This window comes from Halichoerus grypus, chromosome 1 (assembly GCF_964656455.1).
Source record: "Halichoerus grypus chromosome 1, mHalGry1.hap1.1, whole genome shotgun sequence".
NCBI lineage: Eukaryota > Metazoa > Chordata > Mammalia > Carnivora > Phocidae > Halichoerus > Halichoerus grypus.
The window spans coordinates 83,405,877-83,425,970 of record NC_135712.1 but is presented as its reverse complement, the minus strand read 5'-3'; the positions used below and the strand labels follow the sequence as shown (position 1 = coordinate 83,425,970).

General features: G+C 44.9%; 2 protein-coding genes across 4 annotated transcripts in view; both read left to right on the top strand.

Annotated features, from left to right (window-relative positions):
* LOC144381347 (uncharacterized) overlaps positions 1-20,094 on the top strand; it is a 785,460-nt gene that overhangs the window by 662,167 nt on the left and 103,199 nt on the right. For all 3 annotated transcript variants that reach the window (XM_078068692.1, XM_078068696.1, XM_078068693.1), the window contains one exon: positions 9,441-9,547. In XM_078068692.1, coding sequence (XP_077924818.1) covers positions 9,441-9,547 — 107 coding nt within the window. The remainder of the gene's footprint in view (positions 1-9,440; positions 9,548-20,094) is intronic.
* SOX2 (SRY-box transcription factor 2) lies at positions 6,100-8,688 on the top strand. Its single transcript, XM_036095307.2, has one exon. It carries the CDS (start codon positions 6,610-6,612, stop codon positions 7,576-7,578), a length of 969 nt encoding a protein of 322 aa, XP_035951200.1. The 5' UTR covers positions 6,100-6,609; the 3' UTR covers positions 7,579-8,688.

Here is a 20,094-nt window from a genome sequence, read left to right as displayed (position 1 = left end):
CGGTGCAGTGAGTGATCAGCCTGGCATGCACGGGGGTGTCATTCATGAGCCACTTAATATGCTCTAGCGAAATCTTAAGGAAGCTTTAGGTTTGTTCTTCCCACAAAAGTTGTGGTCACAACTAAAGGAAATAATCACAGTTTGGAGAATTTAAAACAATCGTCTTTTTCCTAAAATCAAGGTAACAGTCCTAGTCACTGGAAAATTCGGGTTCTAAGGAAACCCTGTTCCTTTGGTCTGATTAATTGCACAAGATAGTGTGGTCAATCAGGGAGATATGTATTTAGACTCCCAAGCAATGATTTAGAGGTGTGAAAGGGCCATGGGTTTGTTGGCCCACTTGCAGTTCCTGGTGCTCTGTTTGCCTGGTTTTGTTTTCGTTTTTCATTCCTTTCTTCTGAGTATTAAAATCAAAATCATAGTCTCATTTCTTTTCAGGGTAACTGAAAACCACTGGTAGGAGGCTCTTTCAATTTTCAGTTTGTCTTTTTTTTTTTTTAAGGGAATTTCTATTTAAAATAATTAGATCATTTAATGGGCACACTGCATTTTTCCCTGGACAACAGCTGCAGTGCAGAGACAGATCTTATGTTAAAACTGCTTGATAGTTCAGAAATGGAAATGAAATTGTGAAATGTGAATCCTTTTTTCCAGGAAATATTTGAGCTGGAATATATGAAGGAGGTACATATATTTGTAATACTAGAAGCAATATGATGATTGTTATATATAGCCCTGAAGACATACACAAGTGATTATATATTATTTTTGTTGCTATAATTTGAAGTAAGGGGGAAATATATTAGGTTTTCTTTATATCATTGAATTCTTTTTAAAATGTATTTATTTCATCAGTGGGAATCAGATGAAAGAGAGTGAGTATAAAAAGGAGCTGGATTCAGAGCAGCTCTGCATTCCTTAGGTTTCAAGGGTCCTTACAGCTCTTGAGTGAAATTATTTGGTGAAATTGGGTCTGGACTGAAATAGCATTTGTTATCCCCTTGTTCATTTGTTATGTGTAATACCACTTCTGGAAATTAAAGGCAAGGTGCTGAAGGGACAGACAAGAAGAAAAAAATATAATTAAGCAATTTTAAATTGCCAATCTACCATGCATCCATATGCATATCTATGTCTTACTAAATAAAAAGGGATAGAGATATATGCTTGCTCTTTGTGTCATCTAGAAACATTTATTATAGTTCCTGTCAATAATCTTTCACACTTCCAAAATCTGACAAGTTTGGCAATAGGAAGAAAATGGAGGAAATGTAGACGAAAGACTTTCTATCATTTTGAAAATTGCTTTATAAAGATTGCAGTATCCCCTCTAGGATCTTGTGAGGGATCCTTCACAGTCTAAAGCAAGTGAAGTTTGATAACAGCACAATTCTATTCTAATTTTTGCTCTTACTTTCAATATCCTAACTTTTTCCAGCTTCTTATAATTTTGAAAAATATGTGATGCTTTTGTAAGGAAAAGAAATTCTTGAATGCCTTTCTTTACCTTCATTTATCTGTGTTTGTTTCATGTATCTTGAAGAATCAGGTGTTGATCATTCTAGAAGTCTTGTGGCATGCTCCAATTTGGAGTGATTGAGGAACTTTTTTTGCAATTTAGGGGGAAGAAGGAAACATTTTTTTTTTTTAATTGGCTTATACCAGTCTCCTTACTGTATAGTTCTCAGTTTTCTTGTGTTAGGGGATAAATATCAATAAAATTTCATCTTACCAGATTGCACCAGCTTTGTCCTACACGTTGGAATTTTATTTTTGGCTTTTAAAATCAGAAACTTTTCTTGGGTTGCCGTACTTCTTCTTTTTAGTTTATGTGCCTCTTACCACATCACTGATATGGTCTCTTTTACCGCAGTATGGTCACTGCTGTGGGCGCTTTCAGTGGAGAAGACTGGAAGGTTAGGATCCGGAGGAAACATAACAAAAAAGGGAGAAAAAAAACCCCTTCATTTGGCCAAATCTGGCTCTTAATATATTTAACCACTTCCAGAATTAGAAAGCCTTTCTGTACGTTTTCTTCTATTTTTCTCTTTTTTTCCTTACGTAATGAAATTAAAACTTTTGGAGCCCACAGTTGACATTTTTCAGAAAATTGAGTTATCAAGGCAGTAATTATTTCACGGGGAGATAAAACTCTCATAGCCCTAACTGTCAAATAGGGCCCTTTTCAGATTTTAATTACAAAATAAAATTAGTCTGCTCTTCCTCGGAATGGTTTGTGAGTGGTTAAACAGAGCTTTCCCCCCAATACTGGTGGTCGTCAAACTCTGCTAATTAGCAATGCTGAGAAATTCCAGTTAACAAGGACATTCTCCAAGACTCTGCAGGTTCCCTGCCGTTTGCCTTCATTTCCATAAGAAGATTAAGAGAGGAGGGGAACACACTCAAATGCAGATGCAGAAAAGAAGCGTTTTTTAACAAGCATCATAATAGTAAGATGCTTGGCTAGTTCTCACCTAATTACTGCAAGTTAAACCTCTATTTGCCACTAAGAAGAAAAAATAAGTCTACAGTCCCCTATCTCCACAAAATTGTTAGTTGGCTTCAGATATAATACTTGGGGAGGGATGAGGGGAGTTTAGGAGAGAAATACCAGTGCAAAAGATAAAACTGAGCTACACTTAATCAGTTAAGGGTTTTTGGCTGGGGCCTATATAGTAGAGCAAAATTAAATCAGAATATCCTAGGAGTTAGGCATTTTTGTTCCTAATTTCTAATCTTGCTCTAAAAGGATGCAGCTTTTTGCTGCCCATGAAAGGGAAATGTTATACTTCCTTTAGATTAAGCACTTTAAATTTTCATACATTGTGCCAATGGCAACATTTTTAAATTCTTGAAGGATGAAGCACCCTCTTCCAAGTCTTATTTTGATTCCCTAGTAGTCAATGGTGCATTGTTATTAGTACTGTAGCCATCTGTTATAAACCTAAAACAGTGCTGCTTCTATCATCTATTGTGATTATTATAGTTATTATTATATTTAGGGGCCAGTGATAGTGCCGGATTGAAATAGAGTGGCCGGTGATCTGATTTTTTTAATGCATATGTTCTAAAAAATCTAATGAGAAAATTGTTTCTGTTATCACCATCTTCTTTAATCTTATTTTCATAGCACATTATTATGCATAAATGCCAGCCACAGTTAGTTTATTGCCTTGATAAGTACAGCAGGCTTAATTAAAATAAAGCTGTAAATAAATGCAACCAATGATAACACAATTGTAATGTATTTCCATAGCTTATTTATATGATAAAAGCAATTAACAAAAGACCTAGCCAGCCCCTTTAACCTCTTAAATGCATTATTATAGAGTTCGGGCACAAACAGGCATCTGAGAATGTATAAAAGCTTTTATATATTATCCCAAGGAAAAATTTGTGCCTCTTCCTACTACCCCTTGAGAGAGAGGGAGATTAAAAAATTTGCTACTGTAACCAGTCGTTATTAAAATATTTATTTTAATACATATACTCCACCATTATCCACATCAACCCCTTGGGTTATTTTTCTTCAGACTTAATTATCCGTAAGCTTTTTTAAAGTTTTCGGAATAATGCTACTAAGCACAGACCAGTGCATACACAATCATGAAGTGAATGCTTGGTCTGCCCTTCGTGGCATCTGGACAATCACAATTCATTCATATGTTGAATCTCATAATTTGTACCTATTTTTTCCCATAGTTTAACCTCCTACTTATCTGGAGGTTATATGTACATTTCTAAGTTAAGCAAATTAAATCTGATTCTTATGATTTGGTTCCATGGCTTATATGATATGTTAACTTTTCTTTTGTTTAGATTACGTGTAATTAGTTGGATCTTCCTCCCATTCCCCTCATTTTTTTTTTTTTTCCTTTAATTATTTCCAAACACCTTCTTTTAAAGGTAAAAGCAAAACTGTAGTCATGGAAAAGCGAATCCACCAGTAGGGGGCGCACCAGCTACATCCCTGAAACCAGACGCGCTGAAAAGCCAGCCTGTGGCTGCCGTGTTGTCTTCTGAGCCTCTAACCTTTTCTCCTTCCTCATGTCCATGTCTGTTTTTAGCTTAATAAACAGAAGACATTATTTTGTTTTGAAGAGTGCCATATATTTATCCGTTTCGAGGAGGCCAGTCTCACTCTTCCCGGGTTCCCAAGAACTAAAACAAACCATAACTTGGAGAAAAAGAAGAAACTGATGGGGGAGGGGCGGCTGATTGGAAATAATAATTTATAAAGAAAAGGATTCTTTTTCTCAACTTTTCTGGCTTTCCAGTGAGCATACTTATTTTGAGTTGGACAGGAACAGAAAAGCCTGGGAGGGCAGGGATTGGAGAAGTTGGAGGGGGGTGGTGATGGTTATGGGAAGAAGGTTAGTAAGGAACAAAACAATGCAAAGTTTTGTAAAGATAATAAATGGAACGTGGCCGACAGATACTATTCAGTACATTTTCTTAGGGTGAGTAAGGGTAGATAGATCAGGGGAGGAGGGGGCGGAGAGAGTGTTACAGAAGAAAGAAAATAAGTAACCCTGATGGTTTAAGCCCTTTATAAAAAAGAAATGGCATCAGGTTTTTTTTTTTTTCCCACCCCCCACCCCCACCCTTTGTAGTCAAGTGCATTTTAGCCACAAAGATCCCAACAAGAGAGTGGAAGGAAACTTAGACGGGGCTTTGTTTGACTCCGTGTAGCGACAACAAGAGAAACAAAACTACCTATTTGTAACGGACGTGCTGCCATTGCTCTCCGCATTGAGCGCCTACCTATTGAAATCTTTACGTCAGGACAATGGGAGAGCGGCTAAAATTACCCTCTTGGGTCCTGGGCGGGCAGGATTCCTGAGCCCCTACCCCCGCCTCCATCCCATCCTCCTCCAGCCTCGGCCTTGCTGGGCTCCCCCCATGACCAGTCCTGGCCGTCTTCTTCCTGCCTGCACCGCCTGCACCTGTGCCTGGGGAGCACCACACCCGCCTCCCAGGCCGGGCGCCCCCTCCGAGCGCTGCCCCAGACCCGGGCGGCGCGGGCAGAGCGGCCACCACAGTACAAGTCACAAGGGGAATGGCAGGGCTGGTTCTGCTCGAGTCCTGGGAACTCTGCGTGGGAGGGAGTTTGTGAGTGCGGCCCAAATGCCACCTCCATACTGTGCCGTGGGATGCCAGGAAGTTGATGTTACGCTGCTCCGTAGCCTGCGCTTCTGAGCTGCTTCTGTGGATCTTCTTCTTCCCACAGCCTCCTTTTGAAACCGGCCCAACTGAAATCCTGCTTTGGGGGAGGCTCAGGGGGGAATGGGGAGAGAGGGCGAGAGTGGCGGCATCCTCTCTCCATCGACTGAATGGAGAAAGATGGTGGGCGACGTGGCTGGGGGTAAGGGGACAAGCTATGGTGCCCCGGCCCGAGCTGAGCTGGGCAGGGAAGAGCCGGCTCGCCGCAGCTTCCCCAGGCCCGGCCTCCCCTTAAGTGTAGAGTCGGCCGCATAGTCCAAGCAGGATTTATGCTTACAACAGAGCAAACTGCGTGGCAGCAAGGAGGGTTTTGAGGACAGAGCTTTCGCTCCTAACTTCTTGTTGGGACTGTGTGAGAAAGGGGTGAGCCAGTGCCGGCACCTGTGGAGGAAGAGGGGCGAGGGGAAGAGCGACGTTAGGGAGAAGCACCGGAGAGGCTGGAGTTGGGGAGAAGCGTGCGGAGGAGCGAGAGAACAATGACACACCAACTCCTGCACCGCCTGCTTCCTGAAATACTAGTAGGACAGTCGCCCTGAACCACCCACTGCCCTGCCCCACCCCACCACCCTAGCGGCTTCTCGCGCCCCTTCCTCAACTCAGCGGCCCGCACCAAAAAGTAAATCAATACTAAGTTTGAAGAAGAAAAAAAATCGTAGTCTTAGTGCTGTTTACCCACTTCCTTCGAAAAGGCGTGTGGTGTGACCTGTTGCTGCGAGAGGGGATACAAAGGTTTCTCAGTGGCTGGCAGGCTGGCTGTGGGAGCCGCCTCCCCCTCCCTCCTTCCTTCCCCCTCCTCCCCCTGCCTCCCCCGCGCGGCCTGCGGCGCGGCAGGCCCCGCCCCCTTTCATGCAAAACCCGGCGGCGAGGCTGGGCTCGAGTGGAGGAGCCGCTGCGCGCTGATTGGTCGCTGGAAACCCATTTATTCCCTGACAGCCCCCATCACATGGATGGTTGTCTATTAACTTGTTCAAAAAAGTATCAGGAGTTGTCAAGGCAGAGAAGAGAGTGTTTGCAAAAGGGGGAAAGTAGTTTGCTGCCTCTTTAAGACTAGGACTGAGAGAAAGAAGAGGAGAGAGAAAGAAAGGGAGAGAAGTTTGAGCCCCAGGCTTAAGCCTTTCCAAAAAATAATAATAACAATCATCGGCGGCGGCAGGATCGGCCAGAAGAGGAGGGAAGCGCTTTTTTTGATCCTGATTCCAGTTTGCTTCTCTCTCTCTTTTCTTCCCCCAAATTATTCTTCGCCTGATTTTTCTCGCGGAGCCCTGCGCTCCCGACACCCCCGCCCGCCTCCCCTCCTCCTCTCCCCCCGCCCGCGGGCCCCCCAAAGTCCCGGCCGGGCCGAGGGTCGGCAGCCGCCGGCGGGCCGGGCCCGCGTACAGCGCCCGCATGTACAACATGATGGAGACGGAGCTGAAGCCGCCGGGCCCGCAGCAAACTTCGGGGGGCGGCGGCGGCGGCGGCGGCGGCGGCAACTCCACCGCGGCGGCGGCGGGCGGCAACCAGAAGAACAGCCCGGACCGCGTCAAGCGGCCCATGAACGCCTTCATGGTGTGGTCCCGCGGGCAGCGGCGCAAGATGGCCCAGGAGAACCCCAAGATGCACAACTCGGAGATCAGCAAGCGCCTGGGCGCCGAGTGGAAACTTTTGTCGGAGACGGAGAAGCGGCCGTTCATCGACGAGGCCAAGCGGCTGCGAGCGCTGCACATGAAGGAGCACCCGGATTATAAATACCGGCCCCGGCGGAAAACCAAGACGCTCATGAAGAAGGATAAGTACACGCTGCCCGGCGGGCTGCTGGCCCCGGGCGGCAACAGCATGGCGAGCGGGGTCGGGGTGGGCGCCGGCCTCGGCGCGGGCGTGAACCAGCGCATGGACAGCTACGCGCACATGAACGGCTGGAGCAACGGCAGCTACAGCATGATGCAGGACCAGCTGGGCTACCCGCAGCACCCGGGCCTCAACGCACACGGCGCCGCGCAGATGCAGCCCATGCACCGCTACGACGTGAGCGCACTGCAGTACAACTCCATGACCAGCTCGCAGACCTACATGAACGGCTCGCCCACCTACAGCATGTCCTACTCGCAGCAGGGCACCCCTGGCATGGCGCTTGGCTCCATGGGCTCGGTGGTCAAGTCCGAGGCCAGCTCCAGCCCCCCCGTGGTTACCTCTTCCTCCCACTCCAGGGCGCCCTGCCAGGCCGGGGACCTCCGGGACATGATCAGCATGTACCTCCCCGGCGCCGAGGTGCCGGAGCCCGCCGCCCCCAGCAGACTTCACATGTCCCAGCACTACCAGAGCGGCCCGGTGCCCGGCACGGCCATTAACGGCACACTGCCCCTCTCGCACATGTGAGGGCCGGACAGTGAACTAGAGGGGGGGGGGAGAAATTTTCAAAGAAAAGCGAGGGAAATGGGAGGAGAGTAAGAAACAGCATGGAGAAAAACCCGGTACGCTCAAAAAAAAAAAAAAAAGTCATCACCCGCAGCAAATGACAGCTGCGAAAGAGAACACCAATCCCATCCACACTCAAGCAAAAACCGCGATGCCGACGAGAAAACTTTTATGAGAGATCCTGGACTTCTTTTTGGGGGACTATTTTTGTACAGAGAAAACCAGGGGGGTGGGGTGGGGAGGGCGAGGGAATGGACCTTGTATAGATCTGGAGGAAAGAAAACTACGCAAAACTTTTTAAAAGTTCTAGTGATACGGTAGGAGCTTTGCAGAAAGTTTGCAAAAGTCTTTACCAATAATATTTAGAGCTAGTCTCCAAGCGACGAAAAAAATGTTTTAATATTTGCAAGCAACTTTTGTACAGTATTTATCGAGATAAACATGGCAATCAAAATGTCCATTGTTTATAAGCTGAGAATTTGCCAATATTTTTCAAGGAGAGGCTTCTTGCTGAATTTTGATTCTGCAGCTGAAATTTAGGACAGTTGCAAACGTGGAAAGAAGAAAATTACTCAGATTTGGACATTTTAATTGTTTAAAAAAATTGTACAAAAGGAAAAATTAGAGTACTGGCAAAACCATCTCCGTGGTCTTCTTTAAAGGGGCAAAAGTTTTAGATTGTACTAAATTTTTTTTTAACTTACTGTTAAAAGCAAAAATGGCCATACAGGTTGACATCGTGGTAATTTATAATAGCTTTTGTTTCCCAACTTTCCATTTTGTTCAGATAAAAAAAAAACCAACAACATAAATTACTGTGTTTGAAATATTTTCTTATGGTTTGTAATATTTCTGTAAATTTATTGTGATATTTTAAGGTTTCCCCCCCCCTTTATTTTCCGTAGTTGTATTTTAAAGATTCGGCTCTGTATTATTTGAATCAGTCTGCCGAGAATCCATGTATATATTTGAACTAATACCATCCTTATAACAGGTACATTTTCAACTTAAGTTTTTACTCCATTATGCACAGTTTGAGATAAATAAATTTTTGAAATATGGACACTGAAATTATGCTTGAGTCTTTCATTTATTTGGATAACACTGATATATACATAACTCCTCGGGGTATATACTGTGCTCAGCCAAGAAAGCAAAATACCTAAAACCTTGATATTTTAGTCCAATAGCATGTGCTAATGTTAATTGCAACAAATAAATGTCTGAATGATTAATTGAATAAGTACTCTCAAAAAATTGAAATGTTTATATCATTTCTAAAGTAGAAACTAGAGGCATATATTGTAAATCCACCCTCTCCTTTTCTAAGCAGCATGAATAAGCATGATGGGGACTTATACTTAAAACTGATTTATGCCACTTGTTGCCAGGAAGAAGGAGTCAATTCTGAAAATTTTCATGTAGCTCAGCAGATGGGGTATTGAGCCAAATCAGAACCAGGTTGGCTGGTTTTGTTTTCGTTTTCCTCAATGCACAATGGCCCTTTGGAAACCTGGTTATAGGGGAAAATGATGCTTCTTGTATCGGAATAATTGCAAACTAGACATGCAAAGTGCTCATCTGCTGGGTGGGTGTTTGGATTACTTCAGTCCTGCTATTGTTTGAGAGGAAACAAGTGGTTTGCTTTCTTTGTTCCTTGGCTTCATAAACTTTCTCTTCTACATTTTCCTGTTTAGGGGCGAGGGAAAGCAAAGAGCGTCTTACGAAACCCCCCCGACTTATCACGGCTATTTTTTATTATTATTATTTATTTTCTTTTTTCCTCTCTCTCCCTCCACGTATTCCATTTCTTAAATTGGCAGCGCGGGTCCAAGCCTGTAGTCCCAAATCGGATATCTCTGCAGCTGATAACGAGCAAAAGAGAAGCCAGGCAACAGCCATATTAAAGAAGAAAACAATCAACTCTGAGGTAGATATTTTACTTTGTCCGGTCTAATCACATTTGGAGATGATTATGCTTTTGATCTGTTAACCATGTTTTACTACAGTGGTAGAGAAGTAGGGGGAGGGGAAAGGGGTGGGGAAACAAGATTGGATTTGTTGTTTTCTTTTGCCCTAGGAAAGGTAAAGAAAGACTATAGTTGTCCTCAGTGGGAGCGGAAAAGTTGGGGAATCGCCATGGTCTTTGAATTAGCGATGTTTCTACATCACAACCGACCCGCGCTTTGGCGCAGCCGGAGAATCTGTAAGACCGACTCAGGGACTTTTCTTCCTTATTTACTGCTTACCTCGCTCAACTTCCCCGACCAAAGGGGACCAGGAACCACGAGTCAGGCATTTTTAAGAGCGTGGGTTGCTACCCACAATTTCAAGGGCTTGTTGTGTCAACTTGCTACAACTTTGGAGAAGTTGGAATCCGGCAGCGCCTTCCACCCTTGAGTAAAATACCGGCTGCAGCCACTAAGTTAGCTCAACCCGTTGGTTTGCACTTTCTCGTTTTCCAAGAAAGTATGTCTCTCTCGTGGTGTTGCTAATGTTATAGTTCTGGGCTCAGCTGGAGATATCCTCATATTTTCTGTATTTTTATTTCATGTGGTTTGCTTTATTTTGGGTGTGTATTGGTTTTCAATTTCTTTAAAAAAAATTCATTTTAGGGTAAAGGACAATTATTATGCCAGTTCCCAATTCTAAGCGAGGCATTTCCCCCCCTAATTAATGCAGAGACTCTAAAAGAATTTCCCCCGGCCTGGCCAGCCATTGTAATGCATATACGGATTATTCACGTGGTAATGAGCACATTCGCCAGTTCTTGCTCACACATACGAATAAAAGAAACTTTGAATAAAGATCCAAATGATCTTGCTGGGGGGTGGGGAGGATATTCCCGGAATTTGAGCCAATCAACTATATGGAGCGTATATATTTGAAAAAAATAGAGCTATATTAGAAATATGTATAGGGCTTAGAGTAATTGCACTGCATTAGGCTCCCTTAAAAAACAAAACAAAACAAAAAAGAGCCCACAGGATCAGACTAAAAAAAGCAACAACTTTTTGGCAAAATGCTCAAGTTCAAATATTTTGCAAGAGGGAAGAGAGCAATTTTAGGAAGTTGAACTAGTTTTGAGTGATTGTCACTGTCTGCCTAAAACAAGAGAACTCCCATTTTCCCTCCTATCCCTCCATATCTCCTACCTAAATGAAAGCCAAATTATTTTGCTCGCAAATATAAATTCTTTTGATAAACTGCATTTGAGGAAAATGTCATATATTTTATTGTTTATTTGATTGGGCTAAATGATTCCCCAAGATGTGTAGTTTCATGACTAGATTAATATTGAACATACAATATTTTAATTATAATATGATTTCCAAGAAGGGGGTAAACCCATAAACTTGCCCAGAGATGGTTATCTCTCAGTGCTGAAGTTAGTTGTTTGAAATGTTCAGTTCCTTCCTTGGGATATTATTCTGTTCACAAAAACCATTCAATTTCCAGTCAAAGGAGTGAATTTAATGTTTTGTTAACCTTATACATGGAATGGAAATGTGTAGAAGGATGAGATTATAGTTTGTTCCCTCTGCAATTTTTTCTTTCCCCGCACCCCCGCCCCCTACTTTAAATAAAGAGCATTAAAATATTTTGCTGAGCTGTAGTAGATTAGCAAGGTTTCTTGCCAATGCTGGGAAGCTGGTATTACAGACGGTCCCAGGGGAAAATGGCTCACATTAACCACTAAATGAATATTTGACAAGGGCTCATTCGGAGGTATTATTACTATAAACGTGTCCCTACTGGACTTTTCCAGGGTCAAAGAGCAACGCTTCAATTAATTATTTAGTCTGCTAGTAGATTTGGTTGTAATAGCTGTACTTATTTCTAGAACCGACACATTCTTACAGTAGGAAATCTCAGGAGAATCTTCTCTATCAGCCATGCCTTGGATTGAAATACACACAGAGCCCTGGCATTCTAAATCTGACTTTTTCATAAAACCTTTTCCTGGGCTGAGAGTTGGGGGGATTGTAGTTTCTTTTTCTATTTCATTTACTGGCTTTGTTTTAAAAGAAAAAAAAAAAACATAAGAAGTTACCTTAGATTCTCCATCATGTCTGGAAAGGTCTTTTAGGGCCTTGCAGTTTGGGGAGAGAGGGGAGGGGATTTATTTATAACCTTTGCCTTGTCTAAGTGGAGATGTCACAGGATTTCAGAGACTCAGGCAGGTTCTGAATTTAGAAGGACACACATTTGCTGTTTGCCAATAAAATTCGGGTTTTAAAATGGAAGTCTCCATAGGCTGAGTACTCTGAGTTCTAGTAGTCTCAGAGTAAATTGGGGTACAAGATAGTCCCTCCTTCCCTCCCCACCTACTGGTTTGAACATTTCCAGGTGTAGTGGGGTGAGGGGGGGACGGGCAAGTGTTCCATTTCTGCTCTGTCATAAGTTCCTCTGGGGCCCTGGGTAAAATGGTAAGGGAATGATTTTGAGAGTAAGATTCCTTGACAATAATATAAGGTGAATGAATAAGAGATAAGCTGCAAGGGGTGGGGGGACGGGATGCAGTAATTACAAACCCAATTCATTCAGCTTTTCAGAACTTTTGTTGTGGGAGCTCCATTGACGGGTTTTGAGCCGCCAGTTTTCTCACATTAAAAAGAACTGATCAGCGCCTCAGGGGGACAAGAAATACCGCTTAACTGCATAGTGATTGGGTCTTCATTTAGAACCCTTACAAGAAGAAATTTAAACAGTGCCTTTGTGTGCACAGGTTTACTTTTCAACTGCTAACAGTTTATAGCTAACTGCTTTGAGATTGAAGTTTGACTGTGGTTTGATTGCCTGCTTGTTGGCGCTGCTTATTTATTTATTTATTTATTTATTTATCTATTGTAATGAAAAGAGCTTTTTATATCCTCCCCCCTTTATTTCTTGCTCTTGGAGAATTTTGCAAAACAGGTCCTCATATTTTGATTTATGGAAGGAGTTTCCTTCGCCTTGAGCCTTAGCAGAGACTTGAATTAACACTTCTCCAACACTTTGCACCTCCCCCCTCCCATTATTGCCTTAAAATAATTTGCATCTCACTCTATTATTATTATTATTATTATTTTTAATGCTGCCTTTTCTTGCTTTCAGAGCAAAAACTGCTTTGGACAGCTACAAGTGAGGTTGAGGATGAGGGTTGATTTATTTTTCTTTGCGCCTTTTTTTTTTTTTTTTTTTTTTTTTACTAGAGTTGGAAGATGGTTGGGTGGATTTCTTTAGGGACCTCGTCTATGAGGTGGATCCCTTAAAGACAAGAGAAGGGGAAGAAACACTTGAACTTTACTGTGAAAATGTGGATAAAATCCAAAGGGACACAGCCTCTGGAGTTCTAGAGTAAGCAGCTGTGGAAGGAGCTTTCCAAAGACAGAGAAATTGCCCAAACCAGAGAATTTGTTTGGTGTCTCTCATAGTTATTTTCTATTAAAAACTTCCCTGGAAACCTGCTTCTGATATCACCCAGGGAGACTTGTAACTGCTGTTCCTTCTCACAATGCTGTACAGTTTTACAATTCTTGTTTTCAGTTTTTATGTTTTGCTTCTGTAGCCTTCAGGAAATAATGGACTTGACTTTCTTATTCTAACTGTGAGACTTCTCTGGGAGGATGGCTTGCTAAGACAAGGCTAAGATTTCCCATGGCAGAGAGCTCTCTTTCTGTATGCAGGTCTAGATGGATTTTATTTTATATTTTGGTGTGTAATGGTTATATTTCCGATTCCCTGAGTGGTGTACTCAGTTTCTCTTCAAAAGCAAGTAGAACGTCCTCTCATTTCAGGACGCAAAGATATTTGCTGCTTCTGGGCTTTTGGACTTGAGATGCTTGCTCTACTTTGCAAAGAAGTGTCAGGTGATTTAAAAGCTTCAAGGAGTCGTTCGTTACATTACCCTCGTCTGCCTGCGTGCACAGAATGAAGTGTGCACTGTTAGGAAAGATTTCGGCGCTTTGAACTATCATTTGCCTTCCTCCCTTGGGTTTCGGTGCGGGGCGCGACGCAGGGCCGGGAGCGCGCGGGCCTCCCCCCCGCCTGCCCTGGGGAGCCCGCCGCAGCCCGCGCCGGAGCCGAGGCGCGGGCCGATGGAAGCGGAGGCGGGCAGGCGCCGGCCGCGGACCTGACGTCACCGTGGCCCTAGCCAAGGCCCCCATGGGGCTCCCTGGGAAGGTGCTGCGTAGGGCTCGAGTTTTCTCCGCCCGGACCCTGCCAAAACGGCCCGATTTCCTCTCTCAGCCCTGGACGGTCCCGTGTCGCCCCAGTCTGGAATGCCTCCCGAGGTGTTTCAGGCCCTTGCTTCTCCAGAGTTCTCTACGTCCTGCACCCCAGCCCTAGCCCTCTCCATGTTGACCTCGTGACCCCAAAGATGGTTCTAGGCCCCAGACTTCCCCAGTCAGAGACTGTTCGACTCAAGTCCTGCTTTCCTCTGGCCTCTCACCCCAGGCCTTTACTTTTAAAAGGTTGTTTGTCCTTGTTTGGTGCCAAGGCTCAGCATTAGTAATCGAGCTCTCAGTACTTTCCGAAGCCAGGGGCAGTGGATTGGCGTGGCTGTGGGGAAACTACAGGAGCGATTTGGGCTTCCCGGAGTATTGGGCCCCTCTAGGATCAGAGTAGGTAGAAATGGAGGATGCATCCATCTTCCATTTGTGAAATAGGGATAATACTTCTTTACCTGGCAGAAGATGAGTAAGTATACAAAGCCACTGACACAAAATAGGATTCATTGAGAGCTATTAGTTTTCTTACTGTCCAGCGGAATTAGGTGGTAGGGAAGGCAAAAGATTCCCATTTTGGACTCTAGAGATAAGACAGAAATTCGGGTCCCCTTTCTGGCCTTAGGAGGTGAAATTAGCCTTGTTCAGACCACCCTGCTTCCTTTGCCAGTTCTCTTCCTGGCTTATGGTTCGCCTAGGAAGTTATCCGGCAAACTTGCCATCCCCGGGCATCTTCTTAAAGGGAGGGAGACCGGCATTCTGGGCAGGAGCCGCCCCCACCCTCAGAAGGCAGAAAAATAATTACTGTATGAAAAGGAGCGGTGAATTCTTCCCAAGGGTTCTTATCGCTGGCGGCCAGGCCAGAAGCGGGACTGCGCCCCCACCCCCACCTCGTGACGTCAGGGTCTGCAGGGCCTCAGGGATGAAATGATTCGTTTGAGTGTTCCAGAAAGGGCAATCCGTACACTGCAGGGCGAGGCCAGTGGAGCCGGTCACCGTTCCCACTACCCAGCCCCAGCTTTTGAGGCTCTTGTCCCCCAGAGCATAAGCAAACACACGACTAGCCAATATTAAAAGCACGTAGACAGTCACACATGCAATACCCATCACCACAGCACCCGAGCTCGCAGGCAAACCCTTCTATGTGTGTGTGCCTGTGTAATTTGATTTGCTAGCTAGAGTTTGTTGTGAGGTCTGAATGAGTTGGGGTTTTTTGTCGTTTTGTTTTATGCTTCTTTATGCAGATCACACCAAAAGCCTTTACAGAGTACACTGTAGCTTTATTCTATTTGGCCCTACATAAGTTTCAGCAGTGGGTTAAGAATTGGACTTCCAAGAGTTTTCTGGTTCTATACGGAGCCATAGTTAGGACAGTTGCTTCTGGCTTGCCATTGCTATGCCATTTCCATTTTCTCTGTCCCCTGCCACTCCTAATGATTCGTGTAGCGTTTTATAGTCATTTTAGAAGCGAGAAAGTATTGCTGAGAGAACTCCTTGGAAGAGTTATTTAAAATGTAGACAAGGGGGAAGACATTTGGTCTGCGGACTCTGTGAAATGGATAGAATTATTCGTTGGTTGAAAGCACCTCAGCATTTCCAGAAGACATACTTCCCAAGTTTTCTTTGCAAATCAACTTAATTCATTGAATGCCCGTCCAATGAGAGGGGTGCTGGAAACTAGACCTTGTTTTGATATTGGTCCAGGATCTAACAGACTAATGATTTGCTGAGAATTGGCCAATATTTCACATGCAGTCAATTCAGTATCAACTCACATCCAGGTCGATTTGACTATCACACTTAACAGTTCAAATCTGGGTTATTGCATAACATTACAGTTTAATCAGTCTGAAATACTAAGTGGCAAGCCTGTCTTCTCCTGCTCAAAGTCTTCTTCCCTTTCTTTGTTTCCCCCTTCTTCCCACCTCCAGGGAAAATATCTTAAAATCAAGTTTTCCTTGTGAGAGTTTGTTTACCCCAACTTCTGTTAAACTAGACGAACACTCTCTCATCAGCTTTCTAAACACTCTCTCATCAGCTTTGTGAAATGGTGCAAAAACATCTTGGAATCTAAGATGGCAAAATAAACCTGAGCATATGGGGGGAAGACTTCATTGTTAGGAAATAGATTTAAATGTTTAGCTCACACTTCAGCCTTGATGCCTCCCTTACTACCCTCTCCTGCTTCTCTCACTGCCTGCCCCTGGCTCTTGGGTACCCCACCTCTATTAGCAAGCTGCTTCACCGGCATAAATTATGAATGCATTTCAAGCCGGCCCTTTTGATAAGATAAATCAGGGCTTTTCTCTTTTGCATGTTTCTGCTTCCATTCCTATTGAAACTTCCTGCGCCATGCTGCAGTGTCTTTCTACAAACTTAACTATCCTCATATAAACTATGGAGGTATGTTTTTAATAGGAAAAATCAGGTAATCTTTTTTCAAGAAGCTTTACAAGTTAAGGATACAAAATATTTCATGGTTAGTTGTGTGAGCTTCCAAATTAGCTGCATATAAAGTATTTTAAGTTTTTTTTTTTTTTTTTTTTTTTTTGGCTGTCACTGGCTGGCAATACTCATTTTGTGTGTGTGTGTTGGTTTGAAAAGCAGGAAGAAATGTAATGAATTGAGTGCTGTCAGAGATGTCTTCTGTTTGAACAATCTGCGATGGGCTGAATGGCAGGGACTCCCTCATCCAGTGCAGGTGCAGTAGAGCTGGGGAAGGGGGGAGGGGGGCTCCCTCTGTTCAGTCAAAAAGCACCATTCTCCACAATAGACCACACACTGACAGCCAGCGTGACATCAACTCACACTTTCATACTTTTCCCCCCATCCATAGTTCTGAGTTCACAAAGTGGCCATACAGTAGCCTTGGTTAGGTTCCTTTAATGAACATTTTGTGGCTCCTATGACCAACATTGAAATCTGCTCAGCCCTGGAAGGAACAAATGGATTTTTAATCGTGAGTTCCAAATCAAAATGTCAAGCTATAGATATTTAAAGTTAGCTGGTCTCTCCACTCTCTACCAAGGCCAATGCCTTCAACAGCCCCCAGATGATCTGAAAACTCTGAGTTAAAAGTTCTGAGACCGACTTTTAGGTTCCAAGACGATGTTTGCTGATGTCCCAAGAGAGACCAAACAAGAAAAGAGAGAAGGCACGGATTTCGTGTATTTATTTAAATTTAAAAGGACCTCTAGTATTTTATTATGCTGCGTGAGAGGGTTAATCCTGCAAATGAACGGACATTAATCTTGTGGAGTGGAGTCTGTCCCCTTTTGAATTGGTTTTACCGGGGAGAGGGGTGGGAGATAGAGCACGGAGTTAGGAAAGGCAGCAACTGTTTCAAAAGTCTGGACCAAGATGCGACCACCCTTTGGCTATCCCACCGCTGCAAGGGCTGGACCTTCCGAAGAGTTCATTTCACATTTGTTTAAACTCGGGCCTTGGTGCCTCGAGTTTTGAGTGGAATTGTCCAAGGAGGAAACGCTACTAGAGGAACTATTCTAGTCAATCCCTTCTTCCCGCCACCCCCACCGGGTTCCTATTCCTCTGCGCCCCCACCCCCTCCGCCAACTCACAGTCTGGGATCCGAACACTTAGTAGAAAGAGGGAGGGGCGAGGAAAGGGCTGTGCTGCTAGGACTGTTCCCCCGGCACCGCCGCAGCGCGGGGCGAGATCCCAACCGCCCTGCCCCTGCCTGATTTCCCTCTGTGCCGGGACTGAAGCATCGCGCCGAGGAAAATTGATCCCTGTTTGCTTATATATATATATATATATATACACATGAAAAAACAAAAAACAAAAAACAAAAAACATGTAGCCGGAGAGATTTTTCATCGTGGCAACAAAAAATCAACTTTCTAGCCCTCGGAGCAAAACCCTTTTTATCATTCGCCTAAGCATTGTTCAGTAGGTGGGGGTGGGAATAGGCAGACCTCCCAGGGCAGCGGGCACGGCATTCCCCCCCAACTCCCAACCTCGCTCGTGGAGGCAGAGAGTCCGGGGTCCGGCGGGGCGCAGGGCATGGGGATTTGGTGTGCAGGGCGAATAAAGGCCAAGTTCTTTAAAACCTCAAATAACACAAGGAGAGATGGGTCTTACCATCTCTGTGGAATCCTTCGCTTGTGACCGCAAGGAGTTGTCGGGTGGCCTGCGTTAAGTATGCCTGCGGCGCCTACTAAAGTCTGGGCCTAGAAGAGAGGCATCTCCCTCCCCTCGACACACTGCCCTCCGCTACTTGATAGCTGCCGCGTCTTCTGGCAGGTTACACACCCACAATTAATCTTTCTTATTAAAGCCTCCATTCTGTACCCAAGGGGCGACTCAAACCTATTTAGATTTCCTTGGTTGGCTGCACAAATTTAAGTGGGCAAAGAGTTATAAACCTAATAACAGAGGGCGAGAGAGAGTGATTTGAGTAAAGAAGACGCAAGATTCACTAGGGGTGTAAGGACGCTGCGGGCCTTGCCCGCCCCAGGCACCTGCCTCGGGGTGCACGCCAGGCTCTGGGAAGGGCAGCGAACCTCCCGCACACACACCTACACCCCTACCCTTTCGCTCACAGGTACACTTGCATTGCGATTGCCTCTTCCGGAATTCTTATAGACCCCTCCCAGAAAGGCGGCATTCTCAGAACATCCCAAACCGGGGAACTTCCAGAGAACCGGGGAAGGTTTGCACTGTTCGGGATTAATTGAGAATAATTAACACTGGAGACCGTTAATCACCACTTTGCTGCTCTCTCCCGCCTTTCGGGTCTGCGGCGACTGTCTCTCTCGCTCGGGCTGCCGGCGCGGGTGGGTTCGCTGGTGAAAGTGAAGACGTCGCGGTAGCTGTCACCCAGTTCGGCTGTACTTTTTTAAACGCTCGCATATTGTTTGATTACTAATTCGAGTTAATATGATCTTTATGGCAACATAACAGTGGATAATTGGCCTTTTTTCCTGAACAACAATGTAAATCACAATCGCTTTATTATTTAATAACGTCAAACGCTTCGTTGGATTGGCCCCGACCGAGAAGACCTTTTCTTTCTAGACAGTGTTGTGGAGGAAGAACAATGAAGATCTAATTGTGGAGATTTCATAAGTTGGCTCCCGTAAATGAACAGCTTAGATATGGAAGTTCCAGCAGATGTGGGCACTATTCGCCGTAGAAACTCTACCCCCCCAACCCCCATACACACAGCCCAAACACTCTATTGGAGGTTTTTTGTGGCGATGGTGGTCCTCAGATCCTAGCAACCACCTAAATCTTCCAGTAGCAATTAGAGCTTTTTATCGGGCTTGCTCTTCAGCCCTTTATATTGCCGATTTAGCATTAAGGCATTGAGTCCACACACCAAATTAGCGCAACTCCCAAAGAGCCACAACCACTAATGCTCCCCTTCGGTCACTTTGGTTGTTGGACATCGAGAGTACCTGCCTGGGGCTTTTTAAAAAGTCTTATTTTGTTTTGATTTGATTTTTAAAACGGATTCACCAGTGCAGTGTCTTGGAATATATTTGTTTCAGGCAGAGTTTTGCAAGGGACACGAGCCGTTATTTTGCAAATGCCTGGAAGAGCAGACGAAACCTACAGACCCCTCAAATGCAGACCGGCAACGCTTGGAAGGAATGGGTCCCCGCTGCTCGAATGAAAGATTAATCACATTTGCCCCCAAAGCCTCAATTCTAACGGTTCTCTATCACAGCTTTTGCCGTCGCTGGAGGACCGCTGCCTCTGGGGTCTTAAGACTTCGGAGTCTTTAGCAACTGGAGAACCCCCCACCATTTGGAATTCGGGTCAAGGAGAGAGACTCGGAGTCTACAGCAGGTTTTGTTTTTGCGTTTGCCCGCCTCTCCATTTTATTCAACTTCCACTGCCTGTCGGGAGGCAGAACAATTCGCTCCCCCCTGTCCCCGCCTCGCTTCTAAGATGAACAGGAGGTGCGAAATGCTTCGCCTGCACACGCGCCCTCGGGGCCCCTCTCCCCTCACCCCCCGCGCACCGTGCAGCTGTCCTCGGCCCAGACCTGGGTGGAGACATCCCCCTTCTCTCTTCCCACCCGCATTTTTTAAAAGCATCACATGGACGGTTATAGAGTCATGTCCACATTTTCGGCCACCTTCCAATTTCTTTCCGGTTCACTCTCCCCCCTTTCTGAGAACCTAAAAAGTGACAAGGGGAAGAGTCGAGGAATTGAGAGAAGGCAGTGGATTTTCAAAACTTATCCTCACCCCCATCCCCCGCCCCGTTAAAAGTGTATTTTACCACAAGGAGTGCATTA